Below are 21,276 nucleotides of genomic sequence, written 5' to 3' on the forward strand. Positions count from 1 at the left end.
TCGGTACTTTCAAAATTAGTCGCATAGTGAGTGACGTTATAAACACGTAGGTATTTATGTTGCATCGATATCGTCAGGCTTCGTGCAAAATCGCATCTTATCTCTCGCTCCCACCAATTGTAGCTCCAGCTTATTTTTTCATTTGCTATCGAATTTCTATTCTTGCATCTCGCTCTGCTGTCAGTCAGTTGATATTTTTAACTTACGGGGTGTGGACGTTACGTGAATGTTAAAAAGTCGGTGATTTTTTTTACAATTGAATTATAAAAAATATTTACACGGTTTATCTTTAACTGTATCGAAGAGACTGAATAATTATGGCTAAGGTAATTCACTTCTTTACGTGAATTTAAAACATCCGTACAAGCGATGAAAATAATTTTATAAGACTTTTTCGATCATAAGAGTAACATCAGACCACCCTGTGACGTATGAGCTAGTAGATCTCGCGAGTTTAACTGGCCTGCATTATTTATTTTACTATAAAACACCAATTTTAACTGATGGTTATTATATTGAAATCAAGATTTTTTTAAAATATGATATTAGTTACTTGGGAGTGAGATAGGTATAAACTTGGTATAAATTACAAAAGTTTTTAATTTGAGCGCGGTGTTTAAAATATAATCCTCTGATTGAGCTGCTTGAATTGATCTTTGTGTAGTAAGCGAAGTAGGGGTGATGTTGTATGATTGTTAAATTATGTATTATGTTTATTTCATAAACATACCTAATTCGTATTTAAATATTTGTGAACAAATCTGCGGAAAATACTAGTTATGATGAAGTAAAAAAGCTTGCAATGAAGGGCAATTTTACGGGCAACATTGCTTGAACCCAAAATCAATAACCTACATGGAAAATTAAAAAAAAAACAATTGTCAATGTCAACTCGAGGGGGGCCGGTGCCGGCTGCTTGTGTCATTGAAATAATTTTAATAATATTTTAATGTCTTTATATATTAAAAACGTATTAGTGCAAGCGAAAAATTGTTATAGAAGACTAATAGATATGAACAAGAGCACTTACGGGGTATGTTTCCTTTATTTAATTAGTAAAATCGGGTTTTTATGACTCATAAGTTTGTTCAACAATTTAATCCGTAATTTGTAACAAATATTGTAACTAAGCCTTGCTGAATGCAGTGAAAGATAACGTTTTATTTCCATTCAATCCTGTGAATGTGCGTTAATCATACATAGGCCTTGAAGAAGAAGAAAACCTTAACCAATTACTTAGTCATGTAAAAATTACATAAAAATGATTTGACAACCTCTTTGGTTGGTCTCTGGTGTGTGCTGTGATCATATAGGTGGGAGGTCCCGTTGAGTCCTGGCAAAGGCAATTTGAGAATTTATAATGTCTAAATTGTCTCTAGTTTGGTCTGGTGGTAGGCTTTAACAGCAATAAAAGTTTCTTTCTTTTATCTATGGTTACAAGGATGGTTACAAGTTATAACCCCACTGGCAATGATGTCCCGGCAAGCAATCAAATTCTCCAGTACAATGCTTCAAACTTCATAGAAACCGATTGAGGATATGGTTTTATTAAAACTGCCATACCCTGTCCAAGTTAAACGGCTTCCATTTTTCATTGCATTATCACTTGTCGCCAAGTGAGATTTCAGACAAGGGCTAACTTGTCATTGAATAAAATTAAATAAAAAATCTTTTACAATAGGTGTTACTTATTCTTGAAATATAATACCTAATTCAAATTAAAGGCTACCTTTCCAAAAAATAACCAGCCAACAGACAGACACATCTTCACATTTATTATAGTTACCAGACTGTGGATGTGGAGTTGACATCATCAAATCACTATCGTTTTATTTATATTATGGTTAATACTTTGTATTTGATATCTTGTAACTAAGTTCATTAGACATCATTGAATTACAGTCTTAATCTAATATTCTAATGTTGATATTGCACATGTTAAGGTTGAGTAATTATAATAAAATTATATTATTATGACTGCATTGTGCATACTATGTTGACATGAACACAATCTATAGGCCACAGTGACTGCACTGGACATGTTTTGAATCGTTTTCCATAATAAGCAAAAGGATTATAGTGTTTGTGCCACAAATAGTGTTTTCTTGAGCATCTAATGAACCACCACAGTCTCCTACACTTCAGCCTTGTGTATTTTTGCCCTTCATCTATATCTATTACATATAATAAAATTGTAGAAAAGTGGTGTCTGTACAATGGAAATATATAAAAAAAAGTAGCAGGGGTTGTTATTATATCGATGGTGAACCCGAAATTGTAATTAATTTTTTTTTGTCTGTTTGTCTGTGTGTTTGTGCACGCTAATATCAGAAACGGCTTATTCGATTTAGATACGGTTTTCACTAATATATTGTAGTAAGCTTCACTTAACATTTAGTGTTTATTTCATGTACGTACTACACGCCTCGCGCCTGAGCGTCTGTGGCTATATAAAGCCGAAAAGTCACTATTCCACGCAAACGAAGTCGCGGGCACAGCTAGTATATATTATAAATATGATAGCTAAGCTATATAAATTAAAATAACTGAGAAACCACATAAATTACATGTTTTATCAAAACCATCACTCATAATAATGTTCATATGATACATTCAAGTACCTATACTAAATGCACAGCAATTACGTTTTATAATTATCATTATTTGTGCCAATTGTAAAGTGCAGTTTTATAAATCACTCCTAACAGGATGGAACGTGATTTTAATTTAGTGTTCAAAGTTAATTGATTACATTCTAGAATCACTTGTAAAATGGAGTTAATTAATTTATGCACACAATAGGGTAATAAAATGATGTCTTTTTTTGTACAGCTGTAGTTTATGAGGCTAGAATTCATTATTAAAGAGGATAATTTTAAAAATCATGGTTGTTAATTATTTTTAACATAATTGTATGTATTTTTAACATAATACTATGAGGTAATAAGCTGTAAAGGACAAATATTTTTCAATTTGTAGACAAAAATAGAGTAATTTCTGTGGGAATATATATTTCATTATATAGGTTTATTTTATCCCTCCCATTAAGGAAAATTCATTTCAAAAACTGTTAAACAAATCTCAACTGTTAGGAAAATCGAATTTAAAAGTCGAAATTATGAGTAAATTAAGACAAAATTTTAGTACAGACAAAATCTATCTAAATAGATAGTAGAGAGAGAGCCAGCACATGCCAGACCTTTCATTATTTTATAAAAGCTGAAAGTTTCTCTGCGTATTGTCCCCAACACAGGGAGGAACAAACAGCGACTATGAAAGCAGCCACCATGATCCAAACTTCATAGTCACTGATCGTTCCTCCCTATGTTGGGGACAATATGCAGATAAACTTTTAGCTTTTATAACATTAGGAAGGCACACACTGGCTCTTAGTCCATAGCCATGATTCTGTCAGCTAGGTAAAACAATTTTAGGGAATTTTTTATGAGCGTTCTTATACAAACACTCATAAAAAGAAACGTTTTTGATCTGATTAAACATATTTTACAACCACATTGTCTTTATCTTAATCCAATTTACTAGTCTTATCATCAATAACATGAAATAAAACAATGATAAATATACATGATAGTGTAAACAGCCTATTGATATGTCCCCACACACAGGTTACGAAATATTCTTGTTTTCCTCAACTTATCAGCTTATCACAAAGTATATTTCAATGGATTTTTTCACACATTATTATTTCTAGTTTTTACTTGCGACTTCGTCCATTAAACAGTGGTACCCAATAGATTTTAATTTCAAAATCCATTTGATCCCTTTGTGTTTTAAAAAACTTTTATAGGTACCTACTACCTATGTATCTTAACTTTTTACTCAAAACACTTGCAACTTTTAAATTACTTACGATCTAAGCTAAGCTGATCCATATCCATTCTATCCATATTAATATTATAAATGCGAAAGTGTCTGTCTGTGTGCTAGCTTTTCACGGCTCAACAGTTAAACTGACTTTGATGAAAGATACAGAGTTAGCCTACATCCTGGGGACGGACATAAGGTCTTTGCTTTTTAACCCTCAACCCAAAAAGAGGGGTGTTACAAATTTGACGTGTGTATCTGGGGCATCGTAGCTCCTAAACGAATGGACCGATTTTAATTTAGTTTTTTTTTTTTTTGTTTGAAAGGTGGCTTGATCGAGAGTGTTTTTAGCTATAATCAAAGAAAATCGGTTCAGCCGTTTGAAAGTTATCAGCTCTTTTCTAGTTACTGTAACCTTCACTTGTCGGAGGTGTTATAATTTTTAATTTACAGTTTACACTTGTTATTTTCTGTGAAGGTCCCGGAGGCAACCTATCTCGATACCTTTCGTCAAAATCAGTTATTATATGGGTCGAGAAAACCCGGGTCTGTTACACAGACAAACACAGTTTCGCATTTATAACATTAGTACTTACTATAGATTTTGACGTTTGTTATAAACATACTTATAAGATAGAAATAGCACGTGTCCAATCTATTATAATATATTTTACAGGTGCAAGTTTTGTTAAAATTATTGAGCTAATAGTACGCGTGTGGCGATAAGATGTTTATCGCACTAGGGCTATTGGCTGATAAACATGTTTACAGTATATAGTAATAATCCGTAAATCCCTATAAAGTGATCTATTATAGGCTTTTATTGTTAATTTATGGCACTGGTGTGTAAATTGTAACGCACAATAAAACCTGTCCATAGATAAGACTACGGATTTTTTTTATTGGTATTTAATTCCAAGGTAACAGAGTATTCTGGACCTATTTGATGTGGGTTCGTATTATGATTTATAATACCCACATCACTATGTACCTACACTAATACTGCCTCGTTGGTCTAACTCTAGTGGTTAGCATATTCGACTGCAGATGACGAGGCCTAGGTTCGGTTCCCGGGTCGGGCCAAATAATGTTAAGAATTGAATATTGGATAGAATCAGGCGTTACTTTGCGAAAGTTCATGTTTAGCAAGAAACAGTTAAAAATTATTTTTGCTATAATCCGCCAACAGAAAAAATCTGTATGGTCAAACATGCAGTTACAAGCTAAGCACCGCTTACCTCCCCAACCAAGCAATAAAGCAAAGTTCCCAAGCAAGCACTGCCACCACCACTCACATGCACCACCATGGAAAAGTCTTGTGTTTAAAAATTTTAACTGTTTCTTGCTAATGTTGAGAATTGATTGAAATTCTCAGTACTAGCCCAGAGTTAAAAAGTTGGCGGTGCTTCACCCCCGTACCTCGGAGAGCACGTAAAGCCGTCGGTCCTGCGCCTGATCTCCGACTCCGGTCGTGTCAGGTTTCCGTCCCATCGGGCTAAGAGAGTGACGGAATAGAAAGTGCACCTGTGTTTGTGCACATACTCCTGCACTACAATATCTTCCGCGCATTAAACTCAGTACCTTTTTATGTGCTTTATTGAATTAGAACAGAAAAGAATCGTCGCAGTGAAAAGTGGTTATCTTCTTTCCAGAAACTTCAAATGTGTGGTACCGAGGAAGAAATGCGTGAGATAGCGGGCAGGATCTGTAGGAACTACCTCCACGGCGCCTGGAAGTCGGTAGACCCTGCCGACCTGGACTTCAAGAGGATCAGGTATGTTATAACTGACTGACAAATGTACAACTCAAATGATTGGGTCCAAGGATTTCAACTTTCAATGTTAAAGTTCGCGACAGATCAACATGGGCATCGGGGTATGTGGCGGGGAACCGGGGCACACCCGGCATAGCCACCCGCCCGTCCGTCACTCGCGTTATCTCGCACCGGGTTTAGCACGGGGGCTGTACAGGGCGCGGCTGTGTATTTAGCGTCGCGAACGATACATAAAGGTGAGTTTTGGTAATTATCAAAAAGACTCGACTCTGGTCTGCTCTCCTCCGTCTGTTTGCGCTGGCCCTAAGAAGGCGACCGGCCATATCTTCAACAGATTCTGCAGCACGTCTTGACAGTCACTCAACAAAATACAATGTACTAGATTATGTCCGTAACATCCCGCCAAGCTGAGTTTAGGCCCGGTGTGTAGATGCAAAAAAAATAATGCGGTTCGTAGCGTGATAGCCGGGAAATATGACGACTTGAAGATTTGTTTAAAATTCCAATGTAACAACCCTGCAAACAGCTGATCGCGGAAATGACCTCGTAAAGAGCTTCTGTATAACTCCAAGGACCGTTTGAACGTTTTTCAAGTAGGAGAGACAAGGAAAGAAACTATGGCACTAACTGTTTAGTAATTGCATACAGTGCCCGGCAGAAATTAATTTACATCGGACATGAGAAAGAGATTTCGGCTTCGTAGAGCGTTGGCTCTATCACTCATATTTATGTGACGTTTCGTCGGTCTCGACAGAGACAACGCTCTACAAAACCGTTATCTCTTTCTAAAGTTCGATGTACAATATTTCCTGCCGGGCACTGTATATTTCCTCATTTGTCATGTTATATGATTTATATTGTGAAAAATTATATCCTATACTTAATTCAATGTTTGCATGAATTGCGTCGTAACGACAGATAATGATTTTTTCGCGTCGTAAAAAATAATTGACAATGTAAGTAAAAAGTGAATATTCAGACAATTTGTAAGTCTTCATTTTACCACCATTCTACTAAGGATAATGTGAAAAAACCGGCCAAGTGCGAGTCGGGCTCGCACACGTAGGGTTCCGTTATCCATACCATCGTACAACACCTAGCCCACCGTGCACTCCTCGTCTCAGAGACCGTTGTTCATAAAGTAGATTTAATGACGGCCAGAGCCATCTATGATGTGATTTAGTAAACATATTATGTCATCTTAACACTTTTTAATTTGTTTTTGTGATGTACCAAACCACAAATTCGTGGTTTTGTGCTACTAAACATTGCTACCTGCCTTTCATAAAAGAATCTTGATAGGTGTTAACGAGAAATACCCTTATAGGTTTTGATTCCTCTTGTCTCGACAGCCACGACCAACAGACAGATAACAAAGTGATCCTTTAAGGGTTCCTTTTTCCTTTTCAGGTACGGAACCCTAAAAACGTAAACAATGTCATTAGTCATTACATTTTAACCTTGGACGCTTTATCGCTTGGCACAAATTATAGGCGGAAAAGATTTCAAACAAGTTTTTTTTATTAAAAAATATATTTCAAACTACAACAATCATGCCTTACGGAAAGCAGTTTTTCAAATAAACTCTTATAATTCTTCGCCTCTTTCTGCCGAGACTTCTTGAACTTTCTCTTTTTAAATAATAAAAATATGATATATTTTTACTTATAGACTAGCGCTTGGCTGCTATCATGCTACGATGGAGCGCGCTTGCCTAAAAAATGCCTATTCACTCTTTATTTGAAGATACCCATATAAAAATTGGAGGATTAAATTAAAGTTTTTATTTAATGACTTTGTAGCAAACTCAAACTTAATGTTAAAAACATTAGATAGGTATATTGTGAGAATATAGATTAGGCAAAGGTCAGATACGTCAACGCTCTTGGGTGTCAGTGTACTTCATATCTTTACGTCTTATCTGGTGTTGGGTATAGAATAACGTCTACTTTGTTGGTATCGTTTAAAACCAGTCCTGTCTTCTATAGGAATTATTCATTTTACTTTCCTCATATAACTCGTATCAATAATATGGTTGACAACCGAATAATACATTATAACTTATTATAACTTTGTAACTACAATTTTGGTACAAAAAAAAAACTTTATATTTCTATCTATGTAAATGTATGTCTTTTAAGGTCTCGGCACACATATGGGATCGGAAAGGGATCGTCACCGTATCGCCTCGAGCCGTTCAGAATGATTTGTATTAAACTCCCTACTCCAACGCACACTAATCGGAATCGTAACGTAATCGCCTCGCCTCGGAACAGGCTCCGAACTTGCAATTCCCGCGCTTACGGCTCATCGTCCCCGCGCTTACGTCTCTCCGTACCCGAGCTCACATCTCCACATCTCCACCAGCGGGCGGCGAGGCGTAAGCGCGGTGTCGCCTAGCCGTAGCCGAGTTGACGTACAGGCGCTGCTGATACGCTTTCGTTACGTGCATACGGTAGGTCGACGCCTGGTTGACAGCGCGGCGAAAGGCGTTACGGTTACGATCCCTTTCCGATCCCATATGTGTGCCGAGACCTTTAGGCTTCCGTTCCTCGAAGAACGCCAACGGGAGTACTAAGTCTCCGCTTCGCGTCAGTTTGTTTGTCAGCGGGCTGTATCTCATAAACAGTAATAGGCAGAGAGCTGAAATTTCCACAGAATGTGTATTTATATTGCTGCTATAACAACAAATAATTTAAAAATGAAGTATCTTGTACGATGGTACGGAACTCTTCATGAGTCCGTCTCGCACTTGGCTTGGCTACAATCAAACTTACTAAAAAGCAATTAAGTTGATTTCAAACTACGGAATATAATATAATATTATTCAATTCACACTTAGATGTAATATAATATTACATCTAAGTGTGAACAGTGACATTTAAAAGTAGGGTGAGCGATATTTATATATTATATTATATTTCCGTAGTTTGAAGGCAACTTTATAGCATAAAGCTTTAGTTATTGCTTTTTTCTGGCGTTCCAATGGCAGTATTCGGCCGCGAATGAATGTTTTTTATGACTTATACCATACAAGTAGGTACATCACCTTTAAAAGGTAAAAACTGTTCGCCATACCGATCAATGCCACCATTAATTTTTATTTACTTTGTATTCTGGCATCCCAAGGATAAAAGTAATAGGAACAATTATTATCTACTTATTTAGGAAAGAGATTTCGTATTTGAGTTGTATCTGAATAAAAAAATACGTGTCCAACCATAACATACGAACAATTTTATCATGCGTAGTTTTCCATTGCCCTACTTGGTAGCTGCGTCGAACTTATAATAATATGTATGAAACTGCGATGTTATTATTGTAAATTATTATCGCATTTCGTATTTATAGTTGTTTTTATGGATGCTGACCAAATCTGAATGCGGAAATAATAGTTCTATCCATATAGAACGTACTTAATTACTTGTTTTATTGGATACCCCAAAAGTGTGAACGCACATTATGTTTGTTATTCTAGAACAATAATGATTATTTACTAAATGATGTCCGCGACTTCGTTCGCGTGGATTTAGGTTTTTAAAAACCCCGTAGGAACTCTTCGATTTTCCGGGATAAAAAGTTGTCTATGTCAGTTTCCGGGACCTAAGTTACCTCTGTACCCATATAAATTGTTTAAACGGATGGACCTTTAAGAATCCCGTGGGAACTCTTTGATTTTCCGGGATAAAAAGCCTATGTCCTTCCCCGGGATGTAAGCTAACCTGTACCAAACTTCAACAACACTGTTGGGCCGTGAAAAGCTAGCAGACAGACACACATTTGCATTTAGAATATTAAGTATAGATAGTATGGATCTTGTACAGATGCTCATATCAGTGTAAAAACTTGACGTTAATTTTTTCCTTTTCAGCGGCGGTCTGTCAAATTTTCTATACTACGTGGCGTTGCCGTCCGACGTGACTAAGCTGGAAGGCTTCGCACACGAGAGCTCGCCCGAGCTGGATGACCACAAGAAACCCATACTCAGTTCACACTCCATCTACATGGAGGAACCTAAGAAGGTGAGCGACCGATAGCTTGTTCATCCAGCTACAGTAAACCCTTGGTTCGTTTACATCTGTAGCACTACATACATCGAACTCTCTATCTCTCACACGTACACATACAATACACGTACACATACAATACACGTACACATACAATACACGTACACACAGACTCACACACACACGCACAAAGTATACACGCAACCTCGCAGGAATTTTAAGGTGACACATTATTTGATATTGTAGACTCAAAACTAAGTATTATAAAATCATCGTGCCTCTCACCCAAAACATTCGACTCCGCGCGGATGGTGGAGGGAAGAGCCAGGCATCTTTATACCGGGGATCTCTTTCTCACACAATGTTAGGTTAAATAGCGAACAGATTACCCACGTGCGCCGGCAATTTCGGTCGAGCGTCCCCTTAAGGCTTAAGGCCGGACCAGCGTATGAGGGCCCTCTGTATCGGCGCCCATACCTGGATCCTGGTAAGTGTATTTAAAAACGCTGACCGTCCATTACTTTTATTCTTAACAGGCGGCATATTATTATTGTTGCAGGTACTCCTCCGAATATACGGACAGGTGCACGGCGAGCGAGCAATGGACGCCATAGTGACGGAGTCGGTGATATTCACGCTACTCTCCGAGCGCAGGCTCGGCCCCAAACTGCACGGCGTGTTCTCAGGAGGCAGGATCGAGGAGTACATACCTGTGAGTTGCCTCATTTCCTTGCAGTGTGTTCAAGGATTAAACAAGTAATCCATACTAATATTACAAATGCGATATAAATATGCAAATATGCGAATATCTGTCTGTCTGTCTGCTAGCTTTTTCACGGTCCAACAGTTTAGCCGATTTTGATGGGTACAGAGTTAGCTTGCATTGCCGCAAACTAACTCAGGCAACTTTTTATCCCGGAAAATCAAAAAATTCCCACGGGATTAAAAAAAATCTAAATCCACACGGACGAAGCCGCGGGCATAATCTAGTTTAATTTATAAGAAAAATTGACTGCGGTTTGTTGCCGTCTCATATCCGATCCGAATAGTATAAGAACTGGCGAAAAACTCAGCAGATACTTTTCAGTCAGTTAGTTGAAACTGTTCCATGTATTCCAGGCTCGATCGCTCCTCACAAAAGAGCTTGCAGAGCCAGCGATATCCATGAAGATAGCGGAGAAGATGGCCGCCATCCACTCGATGGACGTGCCGCTGTCCAAGGAGCCCAACTGGCTGTGGAAGACCATGGCCAAGTGGATGAAGACGGCGCGCGACGAGCGCCTCGCGCCTGACAGTGTTGGCAAGGTAGACTCTTCCTTCATACTTGACAGGTTCCTTCATATGATACTTGGTATAGTTATCCTACCTACCTACGTGCCTTTCATAATTCTATGTCAACGGGAAGTGCCCTTTAAGTTTTCTTGACAGACCGGACAGACGTACAAACAGACAGACAGACAACAAAGTGACCCTAAAAACTGTCAAGAGTCACTACCCCAGTCACCCCAAAAAACTAGCTGGTTGCTCAGGTTGCCGAAGACTAACTGGAATAAGGCTGAAGATCATTGGTAAGTCTAAAACTTGGGCATGGATATTTATTATTTGTAGACTATGCCAGGAGTCTGTCCAAACTCTGTGATGCACATAGTTTGCTATTGCCCCGCTCTGACGCATAAACGTCGCATCCACCTAGGAAACACATCGTTCACCCTGAGGAAGCTTCTTTAATTCCAGTCAGAAAAGTGCTGCTGTTTTTTGTTTTTTTAAAATTAATAGACTAGAGCTTGGCTGCAATCAGACCTGCTAGTAAGTGATGATGCAGCCTAAGATAGAGTGCGCTTGCCTAGAAGTTGCCTTAACACAATTTTATTCTTTTGTCTTCTTTGTAGAATGAAGAAGAGCAGAATATCATCAAGCAGCTGAAGCCAATAGACTTCGAGAAGGAAATAGAATGGCTAAAGAAGTTCGTGTCGTCCGTCGAATCTCCAGTCGTCTTCTGCCACAACGATTTACAAGAAGGTACGTAGATTTAAAACAAAATTCTACTAAAAATACCGACCTGTTCGAGTCGAAATACCGATCAGAAAATTGCTGCTGTTTTTTAAAATTTATAGACAAGCGCTTGGCTGCAATCGGACCGGCTGGTAAGTGATGATGCCACCTAAGATGGAGCGCGCTTGCCTGATAATGCCTATTCACTCTTGACTTGAACGTACCTATATTTAAGTGGAGGAGAAAACTGATACCGGAAGGGTGTTCCATATCCGAGCGGTTCGAATTAGAAACATATTTTTGTACCGAAGCTTCATGACGCTTTTTAACATTATTCTTTCAGGAAACATTCTACTCCTCGAAGATGAAATCCCTCCATCGGAGGACGACGATTTCGTACAATACGACTCCAAAAACTCCAAATACGTTCTCCCCCAATTTGACGATCAGAACACATCCGACTCCCTAACCAGCCACATCTCAGACACGGGCGAACCCAGGCTAGTCCTGATAGACTTCGAGTACTGCGCCTACAACCACCGGGGGTTCGATATAGCCAACCATTTCCAGGAGTGGGCCTATGATTACAAGAATCCTGAACACCCCTTTTACTACGAGTTTCAGGAGAATCTACCCACTTTGGAACAAAAGGTATGTTCTTTTCAAGATATTTAAGGATTATTTCTTTGCTTTATCCTTCATTTGTGTCAAGTTCGATATTTTTAACTATGTAGGTTAACAAAACCTGGCATGTTCGCAGTACCCCACACAAACGTAATTTTATTATACGTACCGCAGGTTCTAAAAGTTTTAAATAAAATATATCCCGTTTCTACACTATACAGTGTGGTTTTTTAACTGGGACAGTATGGGGAAATCCAAAACTGTAAGAGATACAGGGAAACTGTCTTAGGAACCTTTAGGTCTTTTTTTTTGTGATAGAATTTTGGCATAGTAAATTTTTTGGTCAATGAAATCAGCTGAATTTTTTTTTAATACTAATCGACGCAGTTTCGTGTAAGGATCATTTCATTGTATGCGAAGAAAAAATTCGGGCCAGCATAAGTTGGTCAAATTTAAGTTAAAAAAAAAATTACTAAACAACTTATCAGCTGACTGACGGATGGGTTTAAAAACAAAAAATCAAGTTGTATTTCAAAATAGTATAAAAACAAAACAATAACTTTCTCTGTCGCGCTCATAAGCTGGCCACGTGCGAGAGAGACAGAGAGACTCTTCATGACAAATGCGCATATTCATAGACACTACACGAGCGCAATATGTGAATGTGTTGTATATGCCAGCTTTTGTTAACAACACCGTAGTATTGTCGCATCGACACTTGACAGATATCAATCCAGCCAATAGAGTAAGTAAGGGACATTGACTTTAGGAAAATTACACAAGATTTCACTAACTTCCTCATCACAGCTTAGCAAAAGAATAGCTTTATAAGGATTCTTACCTTATACTATTTCTCGTGGGCGATTTCAACGAGCTATTTTGTAAATTTCCATTGGACGTGTCTGAGTTTTATAATATTTTGAAGAATACAGACTTTATATTACATTTTTATTTCAATTACTTTTTAAATAGCTACTGTAACATGTTACCTTTTGACAGTACAGTACTACCACTTTTATAAGTTACGCCGATGTACCTGCGCAGAAACCTTATTTTAAATCTTGTCGTCAAGCAATAAGGTCTATATTTCATTGGTGTACATTCGGCTTTAGTCGGCGTTAGGTTGCGCTTTTCTGAAAAAGAGTTTGTTGTGGGCTCTTCTCAGACTTGGGCGCCTTTGGAACCCTCGTAGCTTTAGTTTTACGTTTACGTAATTAATTATCACCTTTACATTTTACAAATCTAACAATTCTGACCATCAAAAGGTGTACGTGATTTTGAGTTTGAGTTTGAAACGAATTTTCCCGATGCCACTTATAAACGTGGTAGTACTGTAACTGCTGGGTTTATTATGGCTCTTCTCAGTAGAAACTCCTTTCCGAAACAGCGGTAGAGTCAACTTTATTCTACAAAATAGTTCGTCCCCGCCATGCTTTGATCATGTTCTTTAAAGTTTCAGAACGGATGGTCCGTACGCCGTAACGCGGCGAGGTTCGTAGTCATTTCCATTTCAAGTACAGTACGCCTCACGAAACTTGAAAATAACAGAAAAAATCGACAACAGGTTCAACTTTCGTGAAACTGTAGAACCTTTGTCAAATTCCAATACTATTTGTTTTCAGATTACTTTTTTTGTAATTTACTAACGCAATCATGTATACTCTTTTTTCTTCTTTGTAATATGGTTACTGAAGAACCACCAAGACCAACTGATATATTCTAAAGGGTATAACTTTGACTTTGCTCAAGACACAATTAAAATCTCGTTAATCTCGTTTTATCTCTCTAGTATAGTTTTTTTTATTGCAAGATAGGCTTGCTTGCGCTTGACGACAAGCATAAGACTCCATCATTGCTTTTTATTAAGAATGCTTGTATGAAGTTAGCCTTTGACTGAAATCTCACCTGTTGGTAAGTGATGATGCAGTCTAAGATGGAAGCGGGCTAACCAGTTTTCATTAAACCCCATTTGATTTCTACACGGCGTCGTACCGGAACGCTAAATCGCTTGGCGGCATGGCTTGCCTAGAAGATGCCGACGGTCTGAGTAAAGTCGAACGAATACTTACCTACAACTAGAACAAAACGAACGTTCAAACAGGTATTGGTATTTGAAAGAGGTATTCATTTGGAAATAAGCAGCAATCACTTATAATAACTGTCACTGGCATATTTTATTGAAAATTCGTAAAAATATTAGTTATGTCAAAAGGGGGCTGATTTAGGTTAATATAAGGTTTTTGTAATTAATTCTGAAATTAAAATGTTTGCCTGCATAATAATATGTTCACGCAAAAGTAAAGTAATGACAATAATTCTTTGGATTAGGTTAATTAATGTGTTCGAAATTCGAATCCTTCATTTCATTCAAATGCGTGGCTTGACACCTCTCACTAACTTCACTCACTAATGTATCAATGTTGGAGGTTGTGTGAAGTTAGCAGGAGACGCATAACTTGAAACTTCAATTGTTGGCCTTTGAATCGTCAAACTTAGGTCAGGTTGGCCGTTGGGTCAAAAAACTAAAGTTTTCCCCCTACTATAGTATAGTTTCAGTTAAAAGAAATGAAAAAAATTGACATAACTAATAAAGAAGCGCGAAATTAACAGCCACTACGCAGCTTGTGTTTGTTTATGCTTGGTTTTTAGCTCCCGCTAAAAATGGCCGCCACAGTGGACCATAGGGCAAACCCACCATAGACCACATAGACATGACAGGGAAAATATAGCTGTCTATGTTAACATGGCGGTAAACTTCGCAATGGATTACCATAGAGGATAAAAGTTTATATTTTTTTATTAGTGCCTACGACTTTCTGTTCAGAGAGTCGAGTGTAAGTTTTTGAGTTAACACTCTTGTTTACTGTAATTTGCATTCTCTGTCAATTAATCTGAAGTAGAATGCTCAGACTTTACTTTTGAGTTAAAACGAGACAGAATTATGTCTCTGACGTAAATCTGTCGCGTTTCAACTTTCAGTAGAGTCTGAGCCAATCCAAACTAGAAAGCTTTATACAAGCCTTAGTATTTCTACTATTCTAATATATTATGGAAACATTTAAGCCATATTGCGATACTGGAAAATATTTGTGATTGGCTGGATTTATGTTATTCTTGCGGCAATAATGCATTTCAGCCAATAGTGTGAGAGTTTTGGCCAATCAGAGTTGATTGTAATCATCACACTGTAGCTGTCACTTAAGTTAAGACTGAAGTTTCTGATAATTTTCTTACATAATTTTGAAAAACGATAAACGTAATGAACTAATTTTGACACAAAAAGTTACACTCGACGCTCATATAAAGATTTGTTAGTATAAAAAAGGGCCAAATTGAGAACCACCTCCTTTTTGGAAGTCGGTTAATAAAACAGCAAACTCGACATTCAAACATTTGGATGAATTCATTATTTATTGTCTTCTAATTTTGTTTCCTAAAATTTTATTTATGGCACCTTTAAAATTCTGAAAGATACTTTTATTAAGAATTAAGAGGAATTAAAATAATTTAAGTTCCTCAAATTGTTACAGTAAGTTATGATAATGGCCATGAAATATAAAATAATTTTTCGGTCAAAAACTCAATATTTTTTTTGAAAAATTTTAAGTTCCTAAAATTGCGCAAAAAGTACAAAATATCTTCAAATTTTATTTCGGTTTTCAGGAGATTTTCATCAAGGAGTACCTGAAACATTACCACACAAACCTGTCTGAAAACAAAAACCAAGTCCACGACCCGTCCATAGACGAGATAAACCAGTTGCTGTGCGAAGTGGAGGCTTTCACCCTGGCCACGCACCTTCTCTGGTGTCTATGGTCCATCGTCAATGCCTCCAAGAGCCAGATCCCTTTTGGATATTGGGTAAGACATTGAACAGCTGTATTTGAGGTGTTCAGTCTTTTGAAACTATGGGAGATTTTCGTGTCTTTAACCAAGAAAATGTAGTTCTTATAGCAGGAATAAGTTTGGTTGAGAAGTTAGGAATTGTTAAATATTTATATATTTTACACCATTATATATTATTATTTATAATATACTAAGCAGCTTTCGCTGATGCGTCTATATCAGAAGTGCTTCGAGTTTTCTAAATTTTTGTCTAATCTATTCTTCAACTGGTTAACAAAGCTTGACATAACATCCTTGGGCAATTTATTCCATGTACGGATAGTGTTGGTCAGAAAGTGTTTTAATAGATTTGAGATGACAATTGATATTGTAGCTTAATAATATCATGTTCCCTTAGATTGCTCCTTCTAGGAAACATGCTCTCAAAGTTTGGCACAGTATAATAATTTTTTAGTATTTTTTATATTTCAATTAGATCGCCACTTTCTCGCCTGCTTTTAGGGTGCTGAGTCCAAGCTTTGCAAGTCTTTGTTCATTGGGAAAAAATTTCAGTTCCCTAGGCAACTTAGTGGCTCGTACCCTTTCCAACAATTCTACCGTACGAGCCTCCTCAGTTATGCGCTATACCTATAAGATGTATTTCTTTACAGGAATTCGCGCTCTGCAGGCTGGAGCACTATATGCGATTAAAACAGGAAATCGTAAAAAAGGACAAGTTCGGCTTCCCACAGAAGAGGAAAATCTGTGAGGTCGACATATGAGTTGCAGGCGAGGAAGCGTAAGTCCTTATCGCACTTGAGGCGTGCGAGCGAGACGAACTGTGTGAACTGACTAGTGAAGTGAAGTGGATTTGAAAAAAGTTGTTTCTTTGATTTTTTACGGATATACTATTTACACGACTAATTTTTCATTACCATAAAAAAATCTGCCTAATTGGATTTCTAGACTCAACCACGTTAATATGTAGTTTTAAAAAATCGGTCAAGTGCGAGTTGAACTTGCAAACAAAGGGTTCCGTACCATGGGACAAGAAATAACACTTTGATTTTTAAAAAAATTTATTATTTGTGGCTATAGCGGCAATAGAAATACACATTTAGTGAATATTTCAACTCTACGTATTAAAATTCATGATAAACAGCCCGCTGACACACAGATGGACGGATAGCGAAGGCTTTGGTAATAGGGTCCCGTTGAAACCTTGGGTACGGAGCCCATTAAATATAAAATCGAGTTTCCTAAAATAGCAATAATAATTTGCCAAAATATAGGTAATTGTAGTTATAGCCACACATTTAAAACTTTTTTTTGGTAATTAAAAAATAGTCGTATATAATGACATAATTTTTTAACCATCTCAAGACAGTTGACTTTAAAATGAAACCTCGATTTTTAAGAACACTCTGTATATAGCTGAATGGGACGTGTCAAAATAAGTGTAGACATAGAGTGAAAAAGTGGAGTTTTTCAAAAGTATCATTACCCATATTCTGTACCTTGACTTAACTTTAAAATTACAATTTTTCAATAAATATTTGCTATTAAATATGTATATGACAAAAAACGTATCATGTAAAATATACAATTCATAATAATTAAGACGAATTGTTTAAACTATGTATTTCGTTATTTAAAATTTTGACTGATGATTAAATTTGAAAAAAAATGTACTTAATAATATTGTAAAAAAATCTTCATCCGAATCCAAGTTACGTAGTACATTTGTATCTATCTTTTTCAAATCATAAATAATGTAAAATATGTAAATAAACCTTATTGAGTACCATATAAAAACAATCGACTTCGTCTTTTCAACCGACAGACGTCCACTATTGGACAAATTCCACGGACTCGTACGAAGCGATTCGCTTCCTCGTTTCTAATACGCACTACTAGAAATATGGAATGCCCTTCTGGCTTCCGTTTTTCCCGCTAGCTATAATGCTTGTATCATCAAAAGAATAGGCACCTTCTAGGCAGGCGCATTCCACCTTAGGCTGCATCATCACTCACTGGTTGGTATGATTGCAGTCAAACAAGCCTATATAGTAAAAAATAAAAACAGATTTCTTGCAAGAATCTCTTACCCAGCGGCTCCCAGTGACTCGCTTGAGATCGCCTGTCCAACTACTAGAGGGTCGTCCAATGGCACTTTGGGATCCCAAAGTTTATCGGTTTTTTTAAACAGTATTAACGCACAATTTTTTTAAACATTCCTCTAAAAATCATTAAAAAGAATACTCGAATTACACCATTCAATATTATTACTATGCTGCAATATTATTTTACCTATAAAAATATTTTATAAATCATCATTTATTTACTTACTATGCCAAGTGTCCACTAGCAATATAACTTGCAAAACTCAGCTCTGGCAACTCAATTGCTCGGTCTATACACTTGCAGCAAGTCAAAGTCAAGTTTTGAAGTGAAGTTTGATAGCTGCGTTGCGCGTTTGGCTGTCGGAGATTAAAAGAGCTCTGCATGATCGCTCGCAAGTCGAGCGTGACATCATGCTATTGCAATCAACATTTACGGATGGAACACTACAGAGCGAGATGCGTCATCTGTGATTTTTTAAATTCCTACATCCTTCACATAACTCTTGTTAAATATTTATTAATATAATATACTTTCATAGACAAATGCATAGAAGTTTCGCTTCCCAACACCACCATTTGTTCCCATTGGAATTCCGCAATCAAAAACTTCCGCAAATTGTCGCAGAATGACTTTAGCAATTTTTATTGCCAGTGAACCCTGCTTTAGGCTACAGACAAATCTCGAAATTCATTAGATTTGTCCATATCTTTAGTTAGTATAGACTATAGAATTTTGCACGTAATTTAAAATTTTTGAGCACCAATGCTTAGTTTTAACAAGATTTCAAGGTGAAAATGTGCCTTGGCTGTTGAGACGTGTTAGTCTGTATGTTATTGGGAAGCTATTTATTTATTTAGTTTGAAAACTCTAAAAATAATATTATTATGTGTACTTATTAAGTGCAGCTGCACTCAAAACTCATTAAGAAAGAAAAACTCAAAATTAGAAAAAATCATAAAATTTAAAGTTTTTGTAAATTATTAAAAAAAGTTTTTGTTGCATCTTCTAGAATAAAAGAAGTGTGATATTTGTGCGTAACGTTGATAGGTATAACATTCCCAAAAAAAACTAAAAAATAACCCCAAAAAAAAATGCATTTCGTACGTAGTACTTAAAATTTAGTCGTTTTTGTGATCGTTATTAAAATTTTTCGACAATGGATTCCTATTTTTGTTATATTTATTTGTTATTTACGTGTTATGCTTTGGTTTGGACCAAAAATCCTTATTGTGTGATAATTTTTTGTACCTAAATTATGGCAACATTACATAGTAGTGAAACTTAAATTATTCTTTTTTTTACGAATTAAAAAACTTAAGTTTTCTAATAAAAATTAAAAAAAAAAACATAAAATTGGTGTATTCATATGGATTCCTACATTTTTATGTAAATTACCAAAGAATTTAACAAAAAAAGTTTTTTGAGTACATTGCATTGAATGTGTTTGTGCCGATTTCGCTATACAAAAATCTCAAACTATACTAAATTGAAATTGACAGTCAATTACATACAATACACTCAATCAATAATCAATCACATATAATACTGAACACGAAGCATATGACTGAGCAATGAGCATTGTACAAAAACAGATCCAGGGGCTTATATGTATATTATAGAACGCTAGCAAAACTGAAGCTTGACCTGATCGTTACTGATAAGATGCCACAAAGAAAAACGCGAAAAAATAAATCAAAAACCCTGTATTTTGTAAAAGTTCGCAATGTATTGCAAAAAACATCTGACTGATGCTAGAGGTCAACGAATGTTGCGTAGATAGGTGCGCGGGAGTATTGACCCCGAGTTAGTAAATCACTAAAATCACAAGTATTATTATTATTGCAAATGGTTATTGGTATTGGATTGTGTTAAGGTAGTATACCTAAGCGCTAAGTGTTTACTAGCGTTCTAACAAACCCTGTATATTTTATCTATAGGCAATGACCTGTGCAAACTGCCGTGTTGCAACTTTATAGTAGTAACAGACGATCGAACTGAACTACGAACGCGGTTCGCCGTCGTACCATGTTCGATCGTGTGGCGCACGGTACGCCGTACATTATTATTATTTTTATCGGTTCGGCTGGTTCGGAGCGTTTGCACATCGAACGCGGTGCGCTCCCGAACCGATTCGATCGTGTGGACGGCGAACCGAACCATTTTTGGTTCAGTTGCTATTGTGCCACCGTACGCGCAACACGTAGAAACGTGTTCGCATCAAATATGGATACGGAGCGCCAAGATACCATTGTTTCGGAGAAAAGAGCTATTATAGAACTGTTTGAGTTATATAAAGACTCATATGACTGTATTATTGTCTGTTTTTAAGATATAATTTTGCCCATTGTTTTCTTCGTTTTTGTAAGTAATGAGGATGTAGCAACGATAGTTGCCGCAACTAATGCGATTTTAGTCTGTTTTGATAGAACAGACGGCATATCGAGACGTGTTCACGCACTGCTAGTACAAGACAACTGAACAGTTCGGGGTTCGGTGCGCTAGTCTGTTTTGTCTTGGCCGAACCAGCGCACCGCACAGTTCGCTGGTTCGGCCGCACCAAGTTCGGTCATCTGTTAGTACTATTAGAGTGGACTTATAGTACTACCACTTCTATAAATCGTATCGAAAAAATTCGTTTGCGCAGAAAAGTGCAACCTAACGCCGACCAAAACAGAAACGAGTGTACACCAATGAAATAAAGACCTTATTGCTTGACGTTAAGATTTTAAACACAAGAACAACAGAGACTCGTGCTATCTCGCTCATAATTCGCGCGTACAAAACATGGCGCGTAGGCAACAACCAATAGCGGACGGACGCGCGCTATGATTGGCTGAGATATTTTAGCTTATAACAGTGGTAGTACTGTACTTACCTATTCATAAACTATAAAAACTTGTATCTGACATAATATTATATACAAATTATGTTTAAATGTAAGTATATTAATTAAGTACTTATTTTTGTGTTGTGATAATTAATTATAAATTAATATTGTTATGTAATGAGATGAAAATGCAAATTTGTTTATACTTGTGTAACTTAGTGACAAAATTATTTAATAAACTTTATTTAAAAATTAACTTTAGTTTTTTATTTAGTAAT

The 21,276-nt window shown here is 36.7% G+C and overlaps 1 protein-coding gene across 5 annotated transcripts; it reads left to right on the plus strand.

Moving 5' to 3' along the window:
• The first annotated feature begins 174 nt into the window (after window positions 1-174).
• LOC123871237 (choline/ethanolamine kinase) lies at window positions 175-21,254 on the plus strand. 5 transcript variants are annotated; one of them, XM_045914922.1, is made up of 10 exons: window positions 175-326; window positions 5,478-5,599; window positions 9,471-9,621; window positions 10,166-10,318; window positions 10,726-10,911; window positions 11,496-11,625; window positions 11,942-12,249; window positions 15,886-16,083; window positions 16,719-20,149; window positions 20,749-21,254. In XM_045914922.1, exons 1-9 carry the CDS (start codon window positions 318-320, stop codon window positions 16,827-16,829), a joined length of 1,368 nt encoding a protein of 455 aa, XP_045770878.1. In that variant the 5' UTR covers window positions 175-317; the 3' UTR covers window positions 16,830-20,149; window positions 20,749-21,254. The 5 variants fall into 5 exon arrangements, with proteins under 5 accessions (XP_045770878.1, XP_045770880.1, XP_045770881.1 ...); XM_045914925.1 differs by lacking the exons at window positions 175-326; window positions 16,719-20,149; window positions 20,749-21,254 and adding exons at window positions 360-1,033; window positions 13,676-13,713; window positions 14,872-15,056 and having other exon boundaries at window positions 15,886-16,020; XM_045914920.1 differs by lacking the exon at window positions 175-326 and adding an exon at window positions 365-1,033.
• The last annotated feature ends 22 nt before the right edge of the window (window positions 21,255-21,276 follow it).

The sequence above is a fragment of the Maniola jurtina genome, chromosome 13 (genome assembly GCF_905333055.1).
Source record: "Maniola jurtina chromosome 13, ilManJurt1.1, whole genome shotgun sequence".
NCBI lineage: Eukaryota > Metazoa > Arthropoda > Insecta > Lepidoptera > Nymphalidae > Maniola > Maniola jurtina.

Coding starts and splice junctions, on each gene's coding strand:
- LOC123871237 (XM_045914920.1), top strand. CDS start 950: ATGTCTTTATATATTAAAAACGTATTAGTGCAAGCGAAAAATTGTTAT. Junction 5,600..9,470: donor CTGGACTTCAAGAGGATCAG/GTATGTTATAAC, acceptor TTTCCTTTTCAG/CGGCGGTCTGTCAAATTTTC. Junction 9,622..10,165: donor ACATGGAGGAACCTAAGAAG/GTGAGCGACCGA, acceptor TTATTGTTGCAG/GTACTCCTCCGAATATACGG.